The sequence below is a fragment of the Canis lupus genome, chromosome 21, assembly GCF_011100685.1.
Source record: "Canis lupus familiaris isolate Mischka breed German Shepherd chromosome 21, alternate assembly UU_Cfam_GSD_1.0, whole genome shotgun sequence".
Lineage (NCBI taxonomy): Eukaryota > Metazoa > Chordata > Mammalia > Carnivora > Canidae > Canis > Canis lupus.
The window spans coordinates 32,228,021-32,255,834 of NC_049242.1; the positions used below are offsets into that span (position 1 = coordinate 32,228,021).

General features: G+C 40.0%; 2 protein-coding genes across 13 annotated transcripts in view; one reads left to right on the forward strand and one right to left on the reverse strand.

Moving 5' to 3' along the window:
* TUB (TUB bipartite transcription factor) overlaps positions 1-4,699 on the forward strand; it is a 28,555-nt gene extending 23,856 nt beyond the window's left edge. For both annotated transcript variants that reach the window (XM_038568955.1, XM_038568956.1), the window contains exon 12: positions 120-4,699. In XM_038568955.1, coding sequence (XP_038424883.1) covers positions 120-253 — 134 coding nt within the window. In that variant the 3' untranslated portion in view covers positions 254-4,699. The remainder of the gene's footprint in view (positions 1-119) is intronic.
* Positions 4,506-27,814, reverse strand: part of RIC3 (RIC3 acetylcholine receptor chaperone) — a 52,972-nt gene continuing 29,663 nt past the window's right edge. For 8 of the 11 annotated variants that reach the window (XM_038568960.1, XM_038568957.1, XM_038568959.1 and 5 more), the window contains 2 exons: positions 20,203-20,351; positions 4,506-9,072 (listed from right to left, as the gene is read on the reverse strand). In XM_038568960.1, coding sequence (XP_038424888.1) covers positions 8,600-9,072; positions 20,203-20,351 — 622 coding nt within the window. In that variant the 3' untranslated portion in view covers positions 4,506-8,599. The remainder of the gene's footprint in view (positions 9,073-20,202; positions 20,352-27,814) is intronic. The other 3 variants (XM_038568958.1, XM_038568966.1, XM_038568967.1) reach the window with 2 other exon arrangements.

The window sequence follows — 27,814 nt, forward strand, 5'->3', positions numbered from 1 at the left end:
TTTGGGCATCTCTGCTCCTCACCTTCGCTTCCCGCTTGTGATTTGAGTGTGTGTCCCTCCTCCCCTGCACCATCCCTGCTCTGTCCTGTGTGTGTGTGCATGCCCGTGCCTGGCTGCAGCGGACTACATCGTGATGCAGTTTGGCCGTGTAGCAGAGGACGTGTTCACCATGGATTACAACTACCCACTGTGTGCGCTGCAGGCCTTTGCCATCGCCCTGTCCAGCTTTGACAGCAAGCTGGCCTGCGAGTAGAGGGCTCCTTGGGCCCTTTGGGGTTGCCCAGCCTGGAGTGGAGCTGCCTGCCTGCAGAGACAGCCCTGCCTACCCTCTCTGTACATAGGCCTCCTGCCAGATGAACCTTCAGCTCTCGGTGGCTCCCTGGCCAAGGGAGATCTGGCTCCTCTGCCTCCACTGCTGGGACAGAGGACGAGCTGGGGGAGGTGTGTGTGTGAAGGGACCAGAGTGCATTCTTCCCATGCCCCAAGGTCCGCACACACATCCCCACTCTTGAGTTAGTATCTTGCTGCGATCATGTTTGCCAAGCTGGGCAGCCTTTACACTGGGAAGGTGGGAAGTATAGAGGGAGAGGAAGCACAACGCGGGGCTGCTGTGGCCCAGCCCTCTGCTCAGCCTAGGGGTCTGGAACGGTAGGGCCCCCACAGTGCAGGGCACGGTGTGCATGTGTGTGTGGGGTACATCAATTTTACATAGAAGGGCTAGGATTAGCTAGCAGGTCCTTTGCTAACTATAGAAAGTCTTCTGATTTCAGAAGGCCTCAGCCAGGCTAGGAGAAGTTATGGGGGTCTGGGAAAGGTAGATGAGTGGCAAGACCTTGTCAGGACCGTGGGGGCCTGGCTCTGGCTATGGGAATTGGTCGGCAGCCGAGGGTTCCCACCCATTTGATTCTCTAGGTTTTCTCTGCACAGAGGCAGTTGAAGCCAGAGGTTTTAGAGGATAGGCCCCGCAGGACACAGGCTCAGCATGCGGAACAGGCTCCTGGAACAGGTCCCCTGGACCAGGGCTATGTCAGGAGTCCTGTCAGCTGCCTGAGGAGCTTTCTGCTGAGCGACTCCCACACAGTGCCCGAGTCACCAGCCTCAGAGTGCACCAGGTAGGCGTGCCTGGGCCTCTAGCTGGTAGAGCACCATCCCTAGGACCATGTATGCTCCAGGAAGAAGTTCTAGCTCCTGGTGCTTCAGCACCCAGGGTGGTCAGCCTAGGTCGTGGCTGCTGAGGGTTTGTATATGTGGTTCTTCCAAGGTGGCAATGGGGCAGGGTAAAGAAGAGCAGGGAATAGTTTAGAAAGGAGAGGTGGCAGGAGCCTCAGAGTCCAGTGTGTCCTGTTAGGTGAAGCACATTGAGAAAACTGGGACTTGCACGGCGTCATGTCACTGGTCAGCGGCAGAGTTCAGAACTTCCGCTCCCTCAATTTCTTTGTTCCTCCCCTCCCCCTGGGAAACTACTCTCTGGTTCTCTGGCCTTCCTGGGACCTGGTCTGCATGCCCTCCCCCTTTTGCCTGATGACAGAGACTTAGAAATGTTGGAGCTGATGTAGGAAATTGAAAACCATTTCGGTGGGAAATGAGGTAGTTCCCTACTGAAAGCTTCTTGAGCATCAGTTTGCTCAGAACTGCTCTGGGTGTGGCTTCTCCTCAAGGGCAGGCCTTCCTGAGGCTGTGGCCCCCTTCTCTATTTGGGTGTGATGGGTGAGGTGTAAGTGTTCCAGGGCTGGGCCTGACCTCTCCCATCCATCCTCTTCCTTGGGTGGCACCCTCTGCCCGAAAGATGTAGGAACGCTAAGCCCTGGCTGGTCTGTCACTTACCCTGGCGGAGGCTCCTTGCCCAGACAGAGGTCAGAGATCAGTGGGAGGCAAGCGGGAGGCAAGCAGTTCCTCCTTTCAGAGGAGATGTACTTGGAAAGGCTGTGTGGAGACTTTTTCAAGTCTACCTTAAACATTCTGTTGAGGCTCTGTATTGAGGTGGAGTTGTTTTGATCTAAGTAGAAGTAGCGTGTTCTCATTTCCTTATAATTGAAGATTTGCTGTGTTGAGTGCTTAAAGCAAGGATCTTTAGGATCTGTGCTTCTAAGCATGGATCTGGGAGAGGCCCCTCCACTGGTCTAGTCTCTGGACCACTCTTGGGGTCATCTGAGGGCTCTAGACTTTCTTATGCTGGGGCCAGTCCACTTCCCGGCGAGTGTGCCATCCTCCTTCTCACAGCCCTAGGCTGGCTTGCTCTCTCTTCTGACTGGGAAGAGACCTGAAGTTTAGGATGATGGAAACTAGATGTCTAAAGTCTGGGTCTATAATTTTAAAGTGGGACAGGCTGATTTTAGAGCGTACTGACAGGGAGGTAATCCTGGGGCAGCATGGAAAAGGTAGAAGCACAATGGCAAACTTTTGGACCCTGCCCTCTGTCAAGTACGCAGGAGAGCAGGGCAGTTGGATAGCTTGGTGGGGTCAGGAACATGGGTTGAGCTTCCCAGCCTGGCTATGGGGAAGGCAGCTCAGCAGCAAAACTCTGTTGGGCACTGAGTGACAGGCAAGAGCAGTTGAGTCACCTGCTCAAGACCCATCTTCACAAGGTCTGTTCTTCAGACTCCCTTCCTGGTGATGCTGGTTTTGCCTGACCACTGGCCTCCTAGCCATGGGCCCAAAGACTCAAAAAGCTGCCAGGGCCCTGGAGACCACCTGGGCTCAGCCTCTCCCTGGGAAGAGCTCTTACCCTTCATACCTTCTACCCAGATGCTCCTTGAGTGGGCAGGGGACTGGATGATGGGATGAGTAAGCCCTAATGGTGGCGGGCAGCTGGGGCCTGGGCAGCTCCTCTGTCACTGCCCCTGGGGCCACACTCCAAAACTCCACACCCTCTTTGCCCAAACGGCTCTTCTGTAGAGCAGTGATGTTCACTTCCCCACTCTTCTCCAATTCTAGCTTTTCTTTCCTTCTGGCTCCAAGGTGCTCTGTGTCTGTCTGTGTGTCTATGTGTCTGTGTGTACTTGGGGAAAAGGGCAATCTGCAAATCACCAACTGAGGTTTCTTACTACGATCATATTTCTAAGGATGAGTAGGAAAGGAATAAGGATGTTATCACCTGTGGATTTTGTTCATTTCATGCTCTTTGATCAGAAAGTAAACCTGGGAAAGTACCAGTTCTTTCTCCCAAAGGTTCTGATTAGGAGGATACCATCCAAGAAATTTTAGTTTTTCAGTTTCATTTTGCATTACCTGAAGAAATTGGTGTGTTACACATGCATGCTTTTGGATGGATTTGAACATACTCTAGTGAATGTGCCTTAAAAATCACGACACTAGTTCAGAAGGAGCAGGTAAAGGTCCAGAATCCTGCTGGAGACAGGTGTGAGAAGCCAGAGAATGTGAAAATCACTAGCTGAAGAGAACCTTTGGAGCCTGTATCCTTCAGTAACAAAAAGGGCAACAGCACTACAGAAGCAGAAGCTTGTCTGGAAATGGAGCATTTACCTCTAAGTAAGTCTGCATTTAGAGGCCGTTCTAAATTTAATAAGCAATGGTGAGGATTTCAAACCTAGTAAGTGCACGCTTTCCTCACAGCGGGGTCTGCAGTGAGCGGAGATGCTGGGCTGGCCAGGGCCATGGCTGTTACGCAAGCACAAATTCTATCTCCTAGCTGGAGTCCCTAGTTTTCCCTTACGCAGTAACACTGGCCTTCCCCCTCCCTAGGATTCTTTGCCCCAGCTGAGACCTCAGGATGCCAGGTGGCCCTCAGAGCACACTTTTCCAGATAGCTGAGTGAGTGCTGTGTTGTGGTGCCCAGTACTGAAACGTAGCCACCCCCAGGAACAGGCTGAGGGATGGGCTCTTGTTTGAGTGTACTGGTTACCTGTCTTTCTGTACCTCCAGTTTGCAATTTTGTCATCTCAGGATATGGGGGGAGAGGCATAGCAGAAGTGTTGGGATAGATTTAACTTTCTGACCAAGTTGAGAGGCAAGTTGTCTTATAGAGAGCACTATTGCACTTAGTAGCTATGTGATTCTGAGCAAACCACATGATTTTTCTAGGTTTTTTTCATCTGCAAACTTGAGGAGGTGGGGCTGTCAAAGCTTTCAGTAAGAATCAGGGTGAATGAAAATTGATCCTTGCTTTCATCACTATCTTTTCTGGCTCATCACTGTGCCTTTTTTTTCTTTCCTAAGAAATACATCACATCTCTTTCTTCTGTCCTCCTGCCCCTTTCCCTTTCCCCATCAAGGTCCAGGCAGATTAGGCCAAGATCCAGAGTTTCCTGGAGTGTAATTTCGAGTTGCTTAGAAAGGGAAGCCTGACTCTGGCCTCTTTAATCCTGCAGAGTTTCAAAGGGGACTTGGTCAGGGTGGGCGGCACTTCTCTTGCTGGGAGCATCCATTTAGCCAGTTTTCCTAACGCCTAGAATGTGTATGTCCATTTGCACAAGATTGTCTTTTCCTATTCTGGAGTGGTCAGACATTTTGTTTTTGTTCAAAATTATCTGGAGTTTTAGACAAACTTGCAAAACTGTGCTTTTATTAAGTGACTTTTTGAATAAACTCTTTGGTATTCTTGAGCAAATGTATTTATTTACTGGTATGTGCAATGACAAAATTGGTATTTTCCCATGTTGACATTACATATGTTGTAGAACTTAGTGTTTGTCTAAGTACAGACCATATAGCAACAAATTAAACTTGAACTGTTTCAACACTGCTGTGCACTTTTTTTTTCTCCTACAAAAGAGAAAACATTTCTTACCTATAAGTTTTTTCCTATACCATTCATTCCGTCTGTCCTAAGAGCCTGCAGGAGGGCGGGGGGGGGGGGGGTTGATTGGAAGGGCTGACAGCTTTAGAACCACTATCACGTGGGCTGAAGCTGTCCTCCCTCTGGCCACATACCAGGCTGAGAAGGGCTGAAGAATAGTTAAGGATAGAAGATACTTAGGAACTAAACCGCTCATTCCTGCAGAGGGCTTCTCTAACCGAAGTATGCCCGGGGGGTGGGGACTGGTTCTTAGGAACAAAGTAAGCAGTTTTTTTTTTTTTGTTTTTTTTTTTTACCCTCAATTTGGAGTTTTTATGTGGCCAAGATCCTGCCATTACCATGGCCCAAGTCCTTGGCTCTGCCTCTGTGGGAAACCATATGCAAGTTTTTACCAGAGGTTTTTGTTGGGTTAGTGGTCAGGTTAAAGACAAATCTTTTAAATAGTCATGGCCAGGGTGACCATATATCCAAGGCAGTCCTGGTTTATACTTATTGTCCTGGCATAATTATAATTAAAGTTCTAACCTTTTCTCAAGGTGTCTTAGTTTGGACCATGGGTTATTTGATCACCTAAACCACAGAAAGTAGAGAGAGAGTGGTTTTCATAGACCACTTCTTCTAACAGTTAAAAATACCTCCATTCTTCAACATGCCTTCCTTCCTGGGCCTAGTTTGTGGTTTTTTGGTTTTTTTTTTTCTAAGATTTATTCGTGAGAGACAGAGAGAGGATCAGAGACACAGGCAGAGGGAGAAGCAGGCTCCATACAGGGAGCCCAACTCGGAACTCGATCCCAAGTCTCCAGGATCAGGGCCTGAGCTAAAGGTGGTGCTAAACCGCTGAGCCACCAGGCTGCCCCTGGGCCTAGTTTTTTAGAGCATGTGCACCAGTAGTCCTGGAGTTCACAAGGCACTTTCCTTATGCTCCTATTATGACCAGGAAAGAGGCTCTCCTGACTGGTTCACCCACCTAACCAAGCATGGTTCCAGGAAAGGACCATGGACAGGAAAATAAGGTGAGGCCCTTAGTTCCAAGGCTATTTATCCCAAGAACTAGGACAGAGCACTGTGCACGGTGCTCAAAGATCACTGAGGACCTAGTACCTGATCAGGCTCACAGTTCAGACCATTTCTGAGAAGAAAGACATTAAGAAAAGAGCACACATGACAACAAAAGCCAGTCCTATGATTTTGGTCATCCCAGGTTGTATATACATATAATTGTTCTCTCTGAAGGACAAAATAATTTTGGAAAATCCAAAAAGTACTAATCTAAATGACTGATGAATACATCAAAATTTCTGAAATAGAAATACGCTAATATATCCCTGCTGTATAAGCCAGCCAAGAGCTTGGGCAGTGAGAGCCATCTAGAGCTCTTAGTACTTCTGGCAGGACCTAGTTCCATAAGCCAGTTTCTCCCAAAGATCAACATTCAAAATAAAGACTTGGTTATACAACACCTTATGTACCAGCCTCATAAAAATACCTGAACATCCATATACTTTTCACACTTGTCACTGTTTCATCCAATACCACCTTTTCTGCCAAGAATGACCATTCTGTTCCTCAGCCACCTGGAGAAGTTCTTAGCATGCCTGAAGATCAGCTCCCCAGGAAAGCTTCTTGGAAGTACTTTGGCAAAAATGATCTTTGTGTTCTTGTAGATCTGGGTCCACATCTCAATTACAATGTAAAACTTTGTATAATAAGAGTAAATTAGCTAACAGTGAGTAGTTACCACGTAGAAGGTAGGAGGGCAAATGCTGTTTTACTGGCACTGATGATTCACATTCATTCCTCCTACCCACCGTGTGAGAGCTGGACTTCTCTCCTGCATCAGATGGGAGAAAGCCAAGGCTCAGCACAGGTAAGGAGCCGACAAGAGTCTACCGATAGAAAAGGCAGGGATGGAATCCTGACCAACATTTCTCTGCCTGCAAAATTCACAATCTCAAGCCCTTTTATAGTTAATTCTTCATTTAAACAAATTGGACAAAGCTCCCACACTAAACTTTTGTTCCTTAAAAGTAGGAATTGAGCCTTTGTTCCTACCACCTAGCTCTGGACAGTGCCTGCTAAATGAATAACTGAATGCATAAGTTAGAAACAAACACACATCTCTAATAAGGAACCATACATACTAAGGCAAAAAAAGGAACCAGGGACCCAGGACTCCTTACAAATCAACTGCTTACAGTGAATGAAGGGGAAATAACAGGGAAAACAATTTATCGAAACAGTAAAGAGCACCTACATTATTTTTTTACCTTGGGCATTACATTACATCTAGATCATTTCCAGTACATTTTAAGCTGTACTCTTTAAAATGAATCAAAGGTTCTACACACGGATGCAATATACTTCTACAGACTCAATCTTCAATGACTTCTCTGTAACAAGAAATGTTAATTTTATTAATAAGAAATGCCTACTAGTCACTGATGTGTTATCTTAATATGATCCCGTACCTTCTGAACAGCAGTCTCTATGCTTATATGTGGGATTTAAACTTTTCCTGGCATCTCAGTTGACCAGGAACAATGGAATTCCAAAAGCCCTATCTACCTTTACATCATTTCTTAGTTTTCAAGTTTTCCACATTTCATGACTAGGGATGATCCTGGAAATGTGTCCTCTTTAAATTCTCAGGTCTTACATGTAAACTGAATTCACTCATCCTTACTCGACAGGATATATGGGTGCCATCTTATCTCAAGAAGACACATGACAGGTGGCACCTTAGAGATGAGAGGCCTTTAGTTTGGTCAAAATCCTCCCAGTCTTAACCTACCTCCTGCTTCCCTCCAGCTTTCTCAAAAGACCCAGTTACTTGAATATAGAATAGTCTCTTCCCCCTGGGAACTGCTATATTGGTTCTCTGCAACAGACATACACTGCAACTTTCCTTGTGGGCTGGTGCTTTGTCTATAAGCTCAGTCCTCCTCATTTCTGTTTCAATTCATGTGGTAAGAATAAATTTCCCAGAGGGCACATTTAGAAATTACTTCTAGGCAAGGCTTGTGATTGAGTACATGGATTCTCTCCCTAGCTCTGACCCTCTGGTCTGAGGGTCTCACAGAGGAGCACCACCCTTACACAGGCTTTCATGTAGCCTTAACAGCCTCCAGCATTGGCTCTGTAGGGCAAGGACTGTGTCTATTTAAAGCTCCCTCTGGCCACTGAAGGCCAGAGGTACAAAGGTGCTTCTGGGCTGACAGTTCTGTGAAACAGAACAGGGATAAAGGAAGCTAGAGATCCAGCAATACCAGAGTAACAGTCTCCCAACAGGTCTCTGGACACATTCCCTGGTGATCGGGGCAGCAACAGTGCTCCTAAAAAGGCCCTCACTGAGAAGGGGCTTCAGTTCACACAGCGGAGGCTTACACTGCCTCTGGCCCCATCATACCCACTAACAAAATGTTCTCTTGAATCAGGGGACCACTAACCTGCTCAAGGCCTGCAGAGTAAGGCATCTCAGACTCTGAAACCTTCACTTTTGCAACGTTAAGTCCTCATGATGTATAAACTGATGTTTGTTCACAGGTAAACCATCTGCTACTCCTAGCATGAAGAGTCAGACCTCTGCCCCTGAGTGTACAATAGCTCAAACATATTTACTCAGTGGATCAACTCTGGTGGAGGGAAAGCATGAAGAGACAGTGAAGCTGTACTGTATTCATACTAATTACTATGGTGTTTTACAAGGTGACAGGTGTGTGAGCACCAGGAAGGATATATGATATCCATGGTAGTGGCCTGATTAGCTAAGATACTTAAACACAGAATGAAGTTCAGGGCACAGGGCCAAGGATGAAATCAGAGGAGAGAGAGGTCACCTTGGGACTAGAGTAATGGATACTTCCCCAAACCAGTAGTTTTCAACTCAAAACCCTGGGGGTTCCGCTTCCTCAAGGTGGCACCTGTATGTGCTTTATCAGGGCTGATGCCTAGGCCTTCATCTCTGAAGTCTTGGGCCCATACTTCTTTGGTGATTTCCTCTTGCTCAGTGTAAGTGTCTGCTCTGAATCCAGCATTCTCTGCCAAGACTGCGGGATCCTCTTCTTCATGAGAACAGCAGGAACAGGTTTCTGGCTTTGGGTCACATGAGGTAAGAGAATTCTCTTCCTGGGCTCTGGGGTCAGTGGGTATTTCCCAACCCAAATGGTCTGATTCTTCACCTTCTAGGACTCCCATTCTTTCTGCTATTTCTTCAGCAGAGGGCTCCCTGGGGTCAGGGTAATCCACCAGGATTGTTTTTTGCCTACGCTTGATGCAATCTGAAAGGTCATAAATTGGATAAGTCTCTTCAGGGTAACCTAGAGAAAAAAGTAACACAAATTTTTACAAAGAACATCTCTTCAACAAAAAGTATCAGGCTGTAAGAGGCTTCTCAGGCAGCAGCTATCCTATCCCAACAAATCCAGCCAAGAAACCTCTAAGATGACTCTAGCAGTTCTACAGTTTTACTTGAGTAAATCCTTAGTGCTCTGGAACACTATCCCAGTGTTTTCTGAAATACAACAGCTCAGAAGAAAATTCCTTCTTAAATGCAGGTTGGTTAGGACAGAAGAGACATCTCACCCCTCTGGCTTCTGCAGTAGTGATGAAGATTAAACAAGCAACATGAGTCTTCAGTTAAAAAAAAAAAAGTACTGAACACCAGATGGAGAGAGCATAGCTCAAGGCTAATGTTTATAATTTCTATTTGGATCCATTTCCAAATCTTCCTGGGGCAGGGAGAAGATGACGACTAAGCTCTTTGAAAAGAAATACCATGAAGGCTTCTACTAATCGAAACAACTGAAATGGCTCCCAAGTGTCAGAAAGAGCGAGCACACTTCAGCAAGACCTGCCCAAGGTCCCGAAGGACAAGCCCCACGCTTCCATAAGACAGAATTCCCATTGTTGGCTTCTTAGTCTTCACAAAATGGGACAAAAGACGACAACAAACCGGTAAACAAAATGAGTAATACTGGTGCTGAATCCCAGCTATGATAATGAGGAAAGACAAAATGTTGCCAAATTAAAGAATGAAATGAAATAAATCTGTGTCAGCCAAGCTGCGCCCGAGCAGCAGATGGGCCTCGCTGGAGCTCATATGCCAGTGCTGGCAACAGCAGCTATGCATCCTACACAATGTAAAAGGCAGGAGAATTTAAAATCCATTTGCGCATTATGATAATTGGCAAGTTCAACCCTAATGCAAACTACTCTTTGCCTGCAAATTCTGAAAAGCAGAAGTCTTTTTTGATGCAGTGTAGTGTGTGTGGAGAGACATATTTTAACAACATTTACTGGTTTTTTTTTTTTTCTGATTATAAAAGTCATACAGACTCATTGTAAAAAAAATTTTAAAAACAAAGTTTTAAAAAGAAAACACAAGTCACCCAGAATCCCATCACTGATAACAATTTGTCATGTTACTTCTAGCCTTTTTATCATATATAAACATACTGTGGCGTAAAATGTTATACCCTGATTTTTTTTCATTCAACTTCTATCATGAGCATTTCTCCATACCATTAGGCATTTTAAAATTGGCTACAAAATATCCCATCGTACGGCTACATAACTGACATGACTGGCCATGCTTCTTATATAAAACATGTAGATTGTCTCCAATTTCCCCTTATTCTAAATAACATGGAAGTTAAGATCTCTGAATATACATCTATGTTCATTTCCCTATTTCTTTAAGATATACCACTAGAAATGTAAGAACCGATGGGACTAGATCTTTTCAAAGCCTGTTTTCACACTCCACCAAATTACTTTCCAGAAAAATGTATACTTTTAGTCCTACCAGTGATGTAAAAAACTGTCCATCTTATCACACCCTCATCATCACTGCCAGTAGCATGTGAAGAATCTCACTGAGTCAGTCTCAGTTCACTTGCTTATTAACTCACTGTGGACAGAAAGCTAGGTAAAACAGAGCTTAGCCACCCAAGGCCCTCACAGCCTCCTTGGTCAAGGGCAGGGGCTGGAGAAGCTTACTTGCTGGACTTGCTGCAAAATGGACTGAATACTTAAGAGAAGTCCATTTTCTGACATGTTCCTGCCTTCTCCCCATACCACGGACAAAGCTTACCTTTGAAGTCCCATGGCTATCTGCTTTGGCTTAAGAGGGGAAGATCTGCTGAAGAAAACCAGTGACTCACAAATGGGCTGCTGAGGTAGCCCATTTTCAGCCAACATCACTGGTTATTCAAGAACTTCATTAAAAATATGAGCAAGCTACAAAACTCATTGATCCTATGAAGAAGTCAGCAAGGGAACCAAACTAAGCAAACTATGTAAACAGCCCCTAAAATAAAAAAGTCAATGTTGGAAACAGGAATTAATATCAATCAACTTGTAATTGATATTCCCAGCAATCAAAATACTACCAATACTGATAAAACCCAACCAGGCTTCAATATAAAAAGGGGAGCAAATAGAAAATGAGAGTTATTAGAAATAGAAAATCTTTAAACTTGAGAAAGGTAGAAAATAGATTAAAATGGGCATGGATGGCTAAAAGCCAAATTAGTATATTAGAAATCCAACTATAGAAATTCTTTTTTTAAAAAAATAAGAAATAGGGATCCCTGGGTGGCGCAGTGGTTTAGCGCCTGCCTTTGGCCCAGGGCGCGATCCTGGAGACCCGGGATCGAATCCCACGTCGGGCTCCCGGTGCATGGAGCCTGCTTCTCCCTCTGCCTATGTCTCTGCCTCTCTCCGTCTCTCTCTGACTATCATAAATAAATAAAAATTTAAAAAAAAAAAAAAAATAAGAAATAAATAAAAATTAAAATTAAAAAAAAATAAAAAGAAATTCTTTCAAAACAGAGGTAAAAATGACAAAGAAATCGAAATTGTGAGAAAAAAACAGACTACACTGAAAACTGTTCCAGGAGGGATCCCTGGGTGGTGCAGCGGTTTAGCGCCTGCCTTTGGCCCAGGGCGCGATCCTGGAGACCCGGGATCGAATCCCACATCGGGCTCCCTGCGTGGAGCCTGCTTCTCCCTCTGCCTGTGTCTCTGCCTCTCTCTCTCTCTGTGTGTGTGACTATCATTAAAAAAAAAAAAAAAAAAAACTGTTCCAGGATATCCAATCTCAGAGTTACCAGAATTCCAGAATGAGGGCATAGTAGGTTAAATGGAAGCAATAACCAAAAAAAAAAAAAGAATTAGAAAAGATCCTTTAGCTGAAGAAAAACTCGTCTTCACATGGAAAAGACTCACTAAATGCTAGGCAAAAATACTATGAAAAATCCACACACTCATACACACTTAGATATAGGCCAATGAACTTGCCCAAATTCAAATGTTTAAGTATTAAAAGATTATAAGTTTCCAGCCAGAAAACAAATTAGCTGACTAAAAACAGATTGCCTATTGAGAAAAAGAATCAGACTGTGCTAAGATTTCTCATTTTCAACATCAAATGAAAGATAATATAGCAATGTTTTCAGACTTATAAAAAAAATTGCATGATCAAATAATTATTTGTATAAAAGTGAAAAACGGTATGTGTAGATATCCAAGTACTCAAAGTATACCAATCTATAAGGGGTTACATGAGAGGGTAGGAAGTGGAGGTACTTAAGAACACTGACAAATACAAAAAAAAAAATAATTTGAGAAAAAACATACCATATGTGAGAAAGTGGTGAACAATGAAGAACTACCAATGTAAACTAATTATTGATAATGTGATTAGAACTTTAATGCCATTGTTGAATACTTAAAATAGGCTATATAAAATTCTATATAATTTCAACAACCTTAAGAGTCAGACAGAAAATAAATGTGATGAAGATTTTACCTTATTTGGGAATAAGGTTATATAAAAAGATTTGCAATTTGGAGGAGAAAAATTCCAAATTTCCATTTCTTTGATTACTAAGAGAGACTGAAAGACTTTTTAATGTTTTACAGTAGGGTGCATTTTTTTTTCTTTTCTGTACTGCTTACAAAGGAGGAGATCAGTTTATAAAGTATAGAACTCCTTATATACTAAAGATACCAACTTTTCAGTCATTTGTCACATATATTTTTTTCTAGTTTAGTGTTGGCTTTAAATTGTATGGTATTTTCTAGTCTATAGAAAGTAAAGGTTTTATATATTCAGGCTACATTATCCTTTCCCTTAAAATTTTCTTCATTGCTTTTAAAAAATGTATTTGTAGATTCACCTATAGTTGTAAAAAAAAAAAAAAATCCTGCATGCCCTTTACCCAGTTAATATCTTTCTAAACTACATGACAGAACCACAACTAGGACATTAATATTGATAGTTAATACACAGAACATAGCTATCACCACCACCAGGATCCTGTATGCTCTTTCACTGCCACACCTACTCTGGCCTACCCCTATTTCCTCCTTAAACCTTTGGCAACTACCAGTCTGTTCTCCATCTCTATTTTGCCATTTCAAGAATGTTATATAATTGTGCAGTATGGAACCTTTTGGAATTAGACTTTTTCACTCAGTATAATTATCTGGAAATTCATCTAGGTTGTTGCATGTATCCATAATTTCTTCTTATTGCTGAGTAACCGTTCACCTGTTAAAGGATGTTTGGGTTGTTTGCAGTTTGGGGCTACTACAAATAAAGCTGCCATAAATATTCATGTTCAAGTTTTATGTGAACCTCAGTCTTCATTTCTGTAATAAATGCCCAGGAGTGCAACTACAAGGTTGTATAGAGTTGGAGGTTTATGAAACTGCCATAATATTTCACAGAGTAAGTATACATCCCCACTAGCAATGTATGAATGGATCTAGTTTCTCCATATTCTTGCCAGCAATTGATGATGTTACTGTTTTTTATTTTAGCCATTCTGATAGAGATGTAGTGGTATTTCACTGTGATTTTAATCTGTATTTCCCTAGTGGCTAATGATGTTTAGCATCTTTTTGTGTGCTTATTTGCCACCTGTATGTCCTCTTTGGTGACAGTCTGTTCATATCTTTTGCGCATTTCCTAATTGTTTTCTACTGTTGAGTTTTGAGAGTTCTTGTATACTCTTAAAAAAAAAGGACTTATATCTAAAGATTTTATTTATTCATGAGAGACATAGAGAGACAGAGGCAGAGACATAGGCAGAGGGAGAAGCAGGCTCCATGCAGGGAGTCTGACGCAGGACTTGATCCTGGGACTCTAGGATCATGCCCTGGGCTGAAGGCGGCACTAAACCACTGAGTCACCCAGGAATCCCTAGATATAAGTCCTTTATTGGATATGTGATTTGCAAATATTTTCTCCCACTATGTAGAGCTTGTCTTTTCATTATCTTAACAGGGTCTTTTACAGAGCAAAAGTTTTAGATTTTGATGACATCCAATTTATCAATTTTTCCTCTTGTGAACTGGATTTATGATGTCAAGTCTAAAAATTCTTTGCTTAACCACAGATCCAATATTTTCTATGTATTTTTCAAAAAAGGCTTATAGTTTTATCATTTACATTTATGTTTATGATCTATTTTTAGTTAATTTTTGTGTAATATGTAGAACTTCATTTGAGGATTATTATTTTTTACTACAAATATCTGATTGCTAGAGCACCATTTGTTAAAAAGGCTATCTTTCTTCTGTTGAACTGCTTTTGTACCTTTGTCAAAAATCAGTTGTACATGTTTGTGTGGTTCTGGGTTCTCAGCTCTCTTCCTTTGATTTATAGGTCTATTCCTATACCAATATCACACAGTTTTGATTACTGTAGCTATATATAGTAAGTCTTGGAATCAGATAAGCTAATTCCTCCCACTTTCCAAATTTATTTAGTGCTTCTATTTTCTCTGCCCCTCTCTCTATATTTTAGAACAACCTCATCTGTATCTACCCCAAAAAAATGTTGCTGAGATTTTGAAAGGGGTTGCATTAATGCATTTGTCAATGTGGGAATGGTATTTGTACTATGTTGAGTCTTCTAATATATGAACATGATAGATCTCCCCCTTTAGACCTTTGATTTCTTTCATCAGGGCCATATAGCTTTCAGCAAACACATCTCATACATGTTTCACTAAATTTATACCTAAGTCTTCCATTTTTTTATTAAAAATTTTGAATCAAATTTACAATTGATATCAATGCATTCATTGCTAGCATGTAGAAATAATGATTTTTGTATATTTATCTTGTAACCTACAACCTTGCTGAACACTGGGAGTTTTTTAAGTAGGCTTCACACCCAGCATGGAGCCCAACACAGAGCTTGAATTCATGACCCTGAGATCAAGACCGGAGCTGAGATCAAGAGTCAGATGCTCTTAACAAACTGAGCCATCCAAGCACTCCAACTCTGGGACTTTTAAAAATGGATTCCTTGGGGTTTTCTACATAGGCAATCATGTAATCTTCAAAGATGAGCAGTTTTGTTTCTTCCTTTTTAATCTGTATGCCATTTCCTTTACTTGCCTTACTGCATTACCTATAATTTTTAGTATTATGCTAAATAAGAGTAGTCACTCTTGCCTGTTCCCAATCTCAGGAGGAAAGCATTCATCTTTGACTATTAAAAATAATGTTAGCTATAGGTTTTTGTAGATTCTCTTTACCAAGTTGATAAAATTCCTCTCTATTCCTATTTTTCTGAGAGTTTTTATTATGAATGGATCTTGCATTGCTTTTATGCTCAAGAAATCCTTCCCTGCTAAAGAGCCAGTATATATTCACAACCATTTTTCTATTTTTTAAAGGTTCCTCTTCTCCATCCTTAGCTACTTAGTATATCTGGAATTATTTCACTGTTAAATGTGTAAGCTCTTACTTCTGCTCAAGCAATGATGGAAACATGGGGACCTCTTTCTTTAAATAACTAGAAAACCAAATGAAATATAGGAAGCATCAATTTTCAAACATTAATAGGTAGTATAGCATGGTCCCTGAGAAAAGAGAAAAGAGCCCAGTGGTCTCAGACTAAAATTAAAATGTAAAGGAGGCCAGGGCAGCTAGAATTTGCAGGGAAAATACTAGAAAGAAAGGAGCTTTGTAGAGAAAGAGTTCCAGGGATCTTCAGATAGAATTCTTCATATTTTTTTTAGCTGAATTCTGCTCTATGCATATATATGAAAGAATTACCAAAGGCCAAGAAAAGAACTACTGAAAGCATTAGGCCTAAATATTCTTGGAGTTCATATATAACTGGGAATAGCTCCCGCTTCTACTAGCCAGAGTAGAAAAACACTGTGGAGCATCAGGCTGACTCCTAAGAAGGGTATCGTCTTACTAGTGGGGCTAGCTTAGCCAGATTAAAGGCTGCTCTGGACCCAGTCTCACTAATCTTAAAATTAAGCCTTAAAGGAATCTAACTAATTTCTGGTAACCTAACTGTGTGTTAAAAAGAAGTCCAACAACTACTTATAGTACTAAAACAAAATCCAGAATCCAATAATGTAAAGTTTGCAATATCCATCATCCAGTCAAAATTTACTAGGCATGCAAAAAGGGCATGAAATTAGGGTCCACAGTAAAGAAAAAAATTAGTCACTACAAATAGGCCCAGATGATAAGATCAGCAGCTAAGTCTATTCAAAAGCTATTACAAAAAAAAAGCTATTACAAATATGCCTATTTTTAAGAAGGTATAAGAATATATGAATATATGAGAAATGAAATATTTAGAAATGAAAGATATAAAAAAGACCCAAATAGAACTCTAGAAATGACCATACATGAGTTAAAAATACATTAAATGAGACTAAGAGCAGATCATATACTGCTGAAGAAAAGATTAAACCTAAAGACACAGCAAGAAAAATTATCCAAAATTAAGCATGGCATGAATAAAAGATCAGACTATACATGACCTGTACGGCAATTTCAAAGGTCTAACAAATGTGTAACTGGAGAATCAAAAGTGGGGAGGAGGGAAGACAGAGAGAGAGAGCGAGCGAAAGAGAAAGAGAGAGAGAGAGAAAATATATCATTAATAAAATAGTGGCCAAAGTGGTTGAGGGATGGAAATCAATCAAGGTTCTAGGCTTGTACCTTGAGAAACTAGAACAAGAAATAGCAAATTAAACCAAAAGTAAGCAGAAGGAAGGAAATAGTAAAGAACAGAAATCAAGGAAATAGGAAACAGAAAAGTAGAAAAACAACAAATAAAGCCAAAATATAGTTCTTTAAAAAGATATTAACCTCTGGCTAATCTGATCAGGAAAATATTCAGAGAAATAACAAATTACCAGTATCAGGAACAGAACCAAAAACATCCCTACAGACCTACGCATGTTAAAAGAATAAGGGAATATAAACAACTTTATACTAATAAATTTGATGATTTAGATGAAATACATAAGTTCCTTGAAAAGAAACAAAGCTCAGTCAAGAAGAAATAACTTGAAGCACTATATCTGTTAAGAAAATCAACTAGCAGTTCTATAAGTCTTACTAATAAGAAAACTTTAGGCCCTGACGGTATCACTGGAAAATTCCATACTTAAGAAAAAAAAAATAGCAATTCTATACAGAGTCTTCCAGAAAATATAAGAAACACACTGCAATGCATCACCATGAAATCAAAACCAAAAAAATTATAAAAAAGCAAAATCACAAACCAATAGCCTTCATAAATGCAAAAATAAAGTCCTTAGCAAACTAGCCATATACAACATCATGACAAAATAAAGTTTATCCCAGAAATGTAAAATTGTTTAAATATTCAAAAAGGAAATCAATGTAATTCACTGGGTTAACAGATGAAAACAAAAATATGATCTCAGTTAACAAAAGGCCTTCTCCAAAATGCAATATCCATTCATGATTGAAAACTGTTAAAGTAACACTAGAAGGAAGCTTCCTCAACCTAAAAAAGAGCATCCATGAAAAACCAACAGCTCACATCATACTAATGGAGAACGTGTGAGTGCTTCCTCCTATCAGAAAAGCAAAGATGTCTGCTCTCAACACTTCAGTATTGTGCTAGAATTTCTGACTAGTGCAATAAGGCAAGAAAAATAAAAGACATATAGATAGATTGGAAAGTTAGAAGTATATCTGTGTATTCACAATTTGACTATATAGAAAATTCTCTGAAATTTAATCATAAGAAATCCAAAGAAAAAAAACTACTAGAACTAAGTGTGTTTAGAAAGATGACCGGAAATGAGGTCAGAATACAAAAATAAATTGTATTTCTATATATTAGCAGTAAGCAATTAGAAATTTAAAAATAAACACATTGTCTTAAAAAATATGAAGTACTTAAGCATAACATGTACATTACAAAACATGTACAAGACCTATATGCTAAAAACTATAAACTGAGAAATTAAAGATCTAGTAAGTGGTGATATATAAAATGTTCGTGGATTGGAAGATTCAATATTGCTATGATGTTAATTCTTCCAAACTGATCTATAGGTTCAATGTGATGCCAATCAAAATGCCACTAGGCTTTTTCATAGAAACTGACATACTGATTCTACATTTATGTGAAAATAAGGGCCTAGAATAACCAAAATATTTTGAAATAAAAGGAAAAATAAAGTTGAATTTGTAATACCTGATTTTAAGACTTAATATACAGAGTGATAAAGACATTGTGTCATTGGCGTAAGTAAATATAGACAGGATTTCACTCCTATGTGAAATTTAAGAAACGAAACAAATGAAGAAAAAAGGAGAAACAAAAAAAACCAGACTCTTAAATATAGAGAACTGGTGGTTGCCAGAAAGGTGGGTGGGATGGATGAAATAGGTGAAATCAAATTAAGAGTATACTTATCATGATGAATAATATATAGAATTATTGAATCATTATATTGTACACCTGAAACAACACTGTATGTTAATCTTACTTGAATAAAAAAATTTTAAGAAAATCCAGAATAGACCTACACATACATGGTCAACTGATTTTCAACTAACATGCCAAAGTAATTAAATATAGTCCTAATGCCTCACACCATATATAAAAACTAGTTCAAAATGGCTCCTACGCCTAAACATAAGCTAAAACTATATAACTCTTCTAGAAGAAGAAAACATAGGAGGAGTTAGGCAAAGATCATAAAAGAGAAAAATGATTAAACTTCATCAAAATAAAACTTCTGCTCTTTGAAAGATGCCACTAGGAAAATAAAAGAGAAAGCCACAGTGTAAGAGAAAATATTGGCAAAATACATAGCTGATAATAAACTTCTATCCAGAACATATAAAGAACTCCTGTAACTAAAAACAAAACAAACAAAAAACAACAAAAAACACCATAATCAACCCAATTAAAAAACTGGCAAGCAATGTAAACAGACACTTCACTAAAGATATATAGATGGTAAATAGGGACATTAAAAAATGACCCTTGAGACGCCTGGACGGCTCAGTGGTTGAGCGTCTGCCTTTGGCTCAGGGTATGATCCCAGGATTGAGTCCCACATCAGGCTCCCTGCATGGAGCCTGCTTCTCCCTCTGCCTGTGTCTCTGCCTCTCTCTGTGTGTCTCTCCTGAATAAATAAGTAAAATCTTAAAAAAAAAAAATTCTCATTAGTCACTGGGGAAATGCAAATTAAAATCGTAACTGAGATACCACTATACACACTAGCACGATTAAAAGTAAAAAGACGGACAATACCAATTGTTACCAAAGATGTGGCATAACTATAATACTCATAAGTTGCTGGCAGAAGGCAAAATAGCAAAGCCACTCTGGAAAGCAGGTTGACAGTTCCTAAAAATGTTGAACATACACTTAACATAAAAGCCCAGAAATAAATCTCACTCCTAGGTATATACCCAAAAGAAATAAAAATATATGTCCAAACAAAGATGTGTATGCAGAAGTTCATAGCAGCTTGATTCGTAATAGCTCAAAACTGGAGACAACACAAATGTTCCTAAAATAGTGAGTGGAGAAACAATATATCCATATAACAGAATACTACTCAGCAATTTAAAAAAAATACTGATACATTCAACACAGGACTCTCAAAATCATTATGCTAAATCATTAGAAGCCAGAGACCAAAAAAATGTGCAACATGATCCATTTATATAGAAAAGGTAAAACTGTCAGGACAGAAAGTGGTTATGTTGATGCCAGGGCATCAGGAAGGGATTCACTGTGAAGGGGAAGGGAACTTTCTGAGACAGTGTAAATGTTCTAGATATACCACTCTACATATCTGTCAAAACTCATCCAACCACACACTTAAAACTGGTTAATTTAGGGCATCCAGGAGGCTCAGGTGGTTAAGTGTTTACCTTCAGCTCAGGTCATGATCCCAGGGTCCTGGATTTGAGTTCCACATTGGGCTTCCTGCTCAGCAGGTGTCTGCTTCTCTCTCTACCCCTCCCCCTGCTGTGATCTCTCTCTCTCATGCTCTCTCTCTCTAATAAAATCTTTTTAAAAACTGGTCAATTTTATTATATATACATATAACTTTTTAAAAGCTTGTAAGTTCTCTTTTCTGGGCTGACAGCTAACCAACAAATGACAAGACACTGTTTACCTTCCCAGTCCTCCATGTAAGGGGCCTCTTCAGCTTCTTTCTCTGGAGTGGGTCTGTCTGTGAATTTTCCTTCTTTCATGACCCTGGTGATTTCTCGGAGCTGATGCAGCAACCGTTTTTCTTGGTCGGAAGTCACAGTCTGTGCTCTGCTTAGAAATATCAGACAACCCAGCCATTTAATAGTAAATGAACTCCTGGGCAATGAACACAGACATCACTAAGATCTGTCTGGATCCTAGAAGAGGAAGTCCAACAGCAGCAGGTAAGTGTTCTAGGAATTGGTCCTGGGTATGCATAGCTGATAACTGGATATGTTAATTCAATGTTCTGATTTTATAAGGTGGGGAAATGAAGGCCCAGGAAAGATCAAGTGATTGCCCAAGGTCGCATAATGAATTAAGGTCAATAATGGGACCAGACCACAGATGCTTACGCTGTCAGTTCAGCGGTCCTTCAGTATACCTCACTGCCCTGATTGTCTCATCTCCAAGAGATTTCACTATTACTCTTATTACCCATTTACTATAAGCCACTTTTCTCCAAAGCAAGGTCATCAAAAGAAAATATGCTGAGCTATTAGCCTCAACTACAGAAAAATATCCTATTAGCCCAACCCTGGAATTGCCAGACTACATCTACTTCTGCAGAAATAAAGAAATACCCTAAAATTTCAAAGCTGAATCATTCTGACAAATCAGTCATTTAAACCAGAGAAACTGAGGTCCATAGAAGGGCAATTCTACATTTATTCCTATTGCTAGTTAATGTCAGCACTTGAACTACAACTAAAGTCTGACTTCTGACGGCAATTCTTAAAATGCTCAAGTTTCAATTTAGAAAACCTGGGTTTGAGTATCAATTTAGCTGAAAAACTGGGCAAAATGTCTACAAAAATAAGATGAGACTCAAGATTAATGGTAGGACTATTTTGAGAAGCATGGCATCTCAGTCACAGGCAGAAAAAGCTCTACTCAAGAGACTGAGAACTGGTTTTATCTAGTGGCAGGATTTAACAGAAGCTACTTATGCACCTCTTAGAAATCCAAAACATTTGAAGGCAATGTAAATTCATGAAGGAAAAAAGACATTTAATATTAGCCTTGTGGAGATGCCATCAATTTTTCTAAGCAGCCGGTCTCGAGCCTGTGTTCCTTTTTATGCTTAGCCTACAAACTTAAGCCTTAATGACTAACAGAGGAAAAACAGAGGAAAGAAGTATTCCTCCCTCCAATGTTAAGATGGTAAGTGAAGAAAAAGAAGGTACAACATTTCTACAGATCTCAGTGAGAAGACAACAAAAGCACCATGAGTTCCAGTTCTTCCATACTAAATGGCCTCAAAGCCATAAACTGAAGAAGCTGGTCTGTTCCACATTCAGCTAAAATCTTACATATATTGGGCCTCTTATAGTTCTGTTTTTCCTATCAGTACAGGAGTCCTGCCTTGTCACAACTGTTCATCTGCTCTCTATAATTCCTAATACTTATTATTCTTACTACAACCCACCTTGTGCAGGGCTTCTGATGCAGCTAGGGCACCCCTAGATAAAACAGCCTACTTGCTAGTATCCAATATATATAAAGAACTTATCAAACACCCAAAAGATAAATAACCCAGTTAGAAAACATGAAACAGACATTTTTCCAAAGAAGATGTACAAATGGCCAACAGGCACATGAAAAGATGCTCAACATCGCTCATCAGGGAAATGGAAATTAAAACCCCAAGGAGATAGGACCTCATATTTGTCAGAATGGCTAAAATCAACAACACAGGAAACAAGTGTTGGCAAGGATTTGGAGAAAGGGAAACCCTCTTACACAGTGGGTGGGAATGCAAACTGGTTTAGCCACTTTGGAAAAAAGTATGGAGGTTCTTCAACAAGTTAAAAATAGAACTAATCCATGATCCAGCAATTGCACTACTGACTATCCAAAGGATACAAAAATACTGATTCAAAGGGGTATATGCACCCTGATATTTATGGCAGCATTATCACCAATAGCCAAATTATAGAAAGAGCCCAAATGTCCATTGACTGATGAATGGATAAAGATGATGTGGTATATGTATCAATGGACTATTACCCAACCATGAAAAATAATTTAATCTTGCCACTTACAATGACATGAATGGAGCTAGAGAGTATTATGTTAAGCAAAGTAAGTTAGAGAAAGACAAATACTATATGATTTCACTCATATATGGAATATAAGAAACAAAACATGAACATAGGAGGAAAAAAGACAAACCAAGAAACAGACTCTTAAACTATACAGAACAAACTGAGGGTTGCTGGAGGGGAGGTGGGAGAGATGGGTTAAATGGGTGATGAGGATTAAGGATGGCACTTGTGATGAGCTCTGGGTGTTGTATGTAAGTGATAAATCACTAAATCCTATACCTGAAACTAATATTACACTGTATGTTAACTAACTGGAATTTAAATTAAAACTTGAAAGGAAAAAAAAAAAAAGAACCTACGTGTTTATCACAAAGCTCTGGCCTTGGGCTGCACATGTTACTTCTCTGGGCTGTCCTCAGTGCCTTCTCATTTTTACTGAATGAAACAGTCTTGACTCTGTTTCCTAACTCATGGGAAACCAGAACCCCTGATTTTAAAAGGGATGGCTAGGAGAAGCAGAAACAGGCAAGTGAAGCATTCGCAGAGAATTCTAAGTTAAAGCATCCTCCTTTACCTCTGAACAAGCATATTCCCATTGTCCATATCATACATTAGGCAATTAATCATGGTCTACCTTACATCTTCTGGATTTATGTAATAAATATTTTTTATAGATTCCTTATTGTCTCAACTTGGTTTGACAGTCCTTGAGGGCACTGATATAAGTTCAGGACAGTACAGGCACAGTGCCATGAACATTACAAGTGCTCAATAAATATGTGCTAATTTAATTGGTCCCTATTTCTTTACCATCTATTTTCTCCCACCTCTCTTCTCTGAAATCTGCCTTCTACTCCATTTTTACCAAAACTTGAAAATCATCAATAAAGCTTTACTCTCAAGTCCAAGAATCTTTTTTTTTTTCCACATTTCATTCTTCTTGACCTCTCTGTACTATGGGCCATCCTCTCCTTAAAATGTTCTCTTCCCTTGACTATTGAGACCTTTGTATTCCTCCCACTTCTTTAATCAATCCTTGGATCTCTGATCCTGGCTCACTTTCCCCCATCTGCCTCCTAAACACATGGCTTTCCTGAAGGCTCAATCCTTGGGCTCTTACTGGTCCACTCTTACAGTCATGCCCTCAGAAGCTGACCCAGTATCACAAATTAAACCACTGCTTCTACATTGGTGATACCCACACTCTACCTCTAATCTTGACTTTTCACATGAAAACCAGTCTTATAACTCCAGTGATCTAGGCATTTCCACTTAGAGGCCTTGCCATTACTGATGGTAACCTTAAATTCACTCTTCAAAACCAGATCCCAGTTGGCCCAGGATGAGGAACAGCTGCATGAGCAGCCACATTTTGTAAGGTTGGGTATGGCAGATTCCAAGATGCTAGAAAAATAGAAGGTCAAGTTAGAAGATTTCTGATCAGACTTTTGAATGTTATAAACCCAGAGGAATCATCAAGTTCTGAATCCAAAAGTAAAGTATAGAGAGAATGAAATAGTTTCTTTCAAACACTATTCACGATTGGAACAGAATTCAGATCAGCAAAAGATTGCAGGCTACTGCCATACAGTAGGATATGTCTCAAGAATTTGATCTCACCTTTCTACGTGGCTCTGACCTCCAGCCGAATGACTTCCAAACTTGTGTCCTTAGTCCTGTCTTCAGTACCCCAATTTCCTATTATTATTTTTTATCATACATAGATATTCTGATGGCACCTCAAACATACTCAAAGCTGAACTCATGATCCTTATACCAAAGCCTTATCTTCTTTCTCCTATTCTCCTATTCTGTGTTTTTATCTTGGTTGATATAATCTTGTAGTCTGGGCCACAAATATCTAACTCATCTTTACCTCTTTCTTCTCCTTCATTGCTCTTACCTAGCTTTCCTTTTGGGGGAACTAAACCCTCTTCTGCTCATAGTGCAGAGGTTAGAGTGAAGCTATCCAACCCCTTACCTCTCCTTCAAGAGTGGCCATGGCCCATAGCCAATCATATCACTCCATCCTTTGGCTGCAGTGACTGATTCAGTGATATATACAGGATCCAAACTGGGCCAATTGTACTTTTTCCTAAAACTGGGTCTTGAATGCAGTGAAACCAGATCTGAAAACTTTTCATGTTAATTCATTCTGACAGTAGTCCTTGAAGAACCTGTCCATTTGTTTCTCTCCTCTGAATCCTCAGAGCTGCTCTGGTTTCCCCTCTTTCTGAAACCTGGATCTTTAGCTATTCCTTTGATACTGTGAGCTATCCCATAAATGCCTCAAGAATTTGATCTCCAACAAATTTTCAATAAATTTTGTCTTCCAATAAATTCTGTCACCTTCTCCAAATTTCTGCTACCTAGAATCGGCTGTTTGCTACCAAGGAATCCTGAAAATAGCCTGTGATTTTTAACTTTATATTTATTCATTTATTTAAACCTGTATACCCAACATGGGGCTCAAACTCACGACCCTGAGATCAAAAGCCACATGCTCTTCTGACTGAGCCAACCAGCTTGCGATTTTCTTCCTCTTCCATCAAGTCCCCTTGATTTGGCCCCTCATTTCCACTCTCACTAGCCTATTTATTACCTTTTGCTAGAACTTTCCCTGTAATCTTCTAGCATGTAGCCACTCTGTATATCACACTAGAAGACTTACTTTTCTAAAGTACAGCAGATCATGACATTTCTCCTCAAAAGCCTTTAGAGGCATCCCACTATAAAACAATGAATTTCAAACTTCTCAGTCTACCATTCAAGACCTTCCAGTCTAGGCCAAGCTTACTTTTCTAGTTTTTCTCCCTTTACCTACCTCCCTATGCATTTATCCCAGCCCTGATACGTTCTATTCCAGTTACTCATGACTACCTGCTGTTCCAAAAACATGCCATCACTTTTTTTTTAACCTCATTTGCTGCTTGTGCTACTCTGAAATGTTTTTTCCCTGCCAAATTGTGCCTAAGGTGTCCTGCAAGGCTTATTCAAATCCCTGCTTTTCTACAGAGCTTCTTTGGTAGACAGAATAACGCTCCCTTCCCCACTCCCCAAAGAAATCCACATCTTAAGTCTTGGAACCTATAATGTTACCTTACATATAGGGGACTTACAGTTGCGATAGATTTAAAGTACAGATCAGCTGGCCTTAAAATACAGCTTACCCTGGATTATCTATGAGCGCACATGGAATTACTAGGGTCCTTAAAGATGGAAGACAGAGGCAGAAGAGGTCAGAGTAATAGGATGTAGGAAGGTCCCAACCCACTGTCATTGGCCTTGAAGATGGAGGAAAGGGTCCACTGAGCCAAGGAACGTGGGTAGCTTCTAAAACTTGAAAAAGGCAAAGAAGAGCCTCCAGCAGGGAATATAGTCCTGCCACCTTGATTTTAGCCCAGTGCAGAATGTGTAACAGAGAACTGTGAGATAATAATTATGTGTTGTTTTAAGGTAATACGTTTGTGTAATTTGTAACATCAGCCACAGAAAACTAATACCATCTTTGGAATACACTTGCTCTGAGATATAGTTTCTTAGAGAGAAAATAATACCTGCCATTGACCTCCACACAGGGCTACACAAAGCAAAATCAAACTGGGTGCCATAGGATATTCTTATTGCTGAAACAGCCTGCATTATCTGAAGTACTTTATCTACCTCATTCATTCTTTCAACATGTACTGACACTGTCAATGTACCAGCACCAGGAATACAAATTTGAACGATGAAAATTTCCTATCTTTAAGATTACAGGGTGTTTGAGTGCACAGAAAAGTTAACAGAAGATCAGAAAGTAATACGATGCTTACAATATCAGTGAATGCAGGTGGCATGGGAGCACATCAGAGGAACACCTAACCAAGTCTGAAGTTCAGGCTAAGATGTTAAGAGAAGATAATGCCTAAGGGATACCTACAAGAAAGAGTTAAAATAAGGGTGTGTGGGATAGGGGTCGAAGAGACAGGCAACAAAGGAAAAAGTTATATGCAAAGTCCTAGAAGCAAAGGCAGATGGGCATTTTAGAGAAGTAGTCCATGTGGATGGAGCACAGACAGAGTAATGAAGATAAAGCAACAAAGGTATGTAAGGGCCATGTCACCCAAGACCATGTAAGCCAAGTTAAAGAATTCTATACTTTACCGAGAGTAACAGAGACCGGTTACAGGGTTAAAGCAAAACAAAACACCATAATCCATTTGTTTGGAAGAGAAAATGAATTGAAGAGAGGCAAAATTAGAGAAAAAAACACATGAGCTACCACACGAGACAGTCCTGACCTAGGTCAGAAGTAAAGACCTCAGGGTAAATATCCCTGATGAACAAAGATGCAAAAATCATCAACAAAATATTAGCAAACCAAATCCATCCATACACTAAAAGAATCATTCACTATAATCAAGTGGGATTTACTCCAGGATGAAAGTCAATATCCACAAATCAACATGATAAACCACATTAACAAAACAAAGGATAAAATCCATAGGATCATCTCAATAGATGCAGAAAAATTATTTGACAAAATTCAACATCTATTCATGATAAACTCTCAACAGTGAGCTTAGAGGGAGCATAACTCAATATAAGCAAGGCTATATATGATGAACCCATCATATATAGAATGGGTTAGATGTTAGCTAACATTCTCAATAGTGAAAAACTGAAAGCTTTTCCTCTAGATCAGGAGCAAGACAAGGATGTTCTTTCATGCCCCTTTGTTCAACATAGTACTGGAAGTTCTAAGCCAAGGCTATCAGACAAGAAAATAAAATGCATCCAGACTGGTAAGGAACAAGTAAAACTGTCACTCTTTGCAGAGGACATGATACTATACAACGAAAACTCTAAAGGCTCCACCAAAGAACTATTATTATACCTAATAAATGAATATGGTAAAGCTGCAAGGTACAAAACTAATATATAGAAATCTATTGTATAGAAACCTGCATTTGTATATAGTAATAATGAAGCAACACAAAGAAGAATTAGAACAGTCCCATTTACAATTCCACTAAAAAGAATATATACCTAGGAATAAATTTAGCCAAGGGAGTGTGTGTGAACATGACTAACACTATCTTGCACAAATCCACCATGATGACCACTCTGTGACCTGAAGCCTCCTTCAGTATAGCACTCCCCGCAATGCATGCTCTTTTTTGTTTGACCACACCCTTAAATATACCTTTGGGGTATAAGGTCCTTGATCTTCTCTGGAGTTATGACTGTGATTCTGAAACATTTCCTCCCAGGTCTCCCAGTATGTATTCCCCAATATCTAGGGCTATAAAAGCAGAACTCATGACAGGTGGGGTTATGGAGATCTACTTGTTTTGCAGACACCCACAGCACACTTCTGCTCATAAAGTCCCTTTATTAAATCACTTATTGACAAACAGGATTCTTCAGCCTTTTTTCTTCTATCTTATGGCTCTTTAGGGCTTTAGAAATCATTTTGCGTATACCCCCCTTTCAGAGAACAAG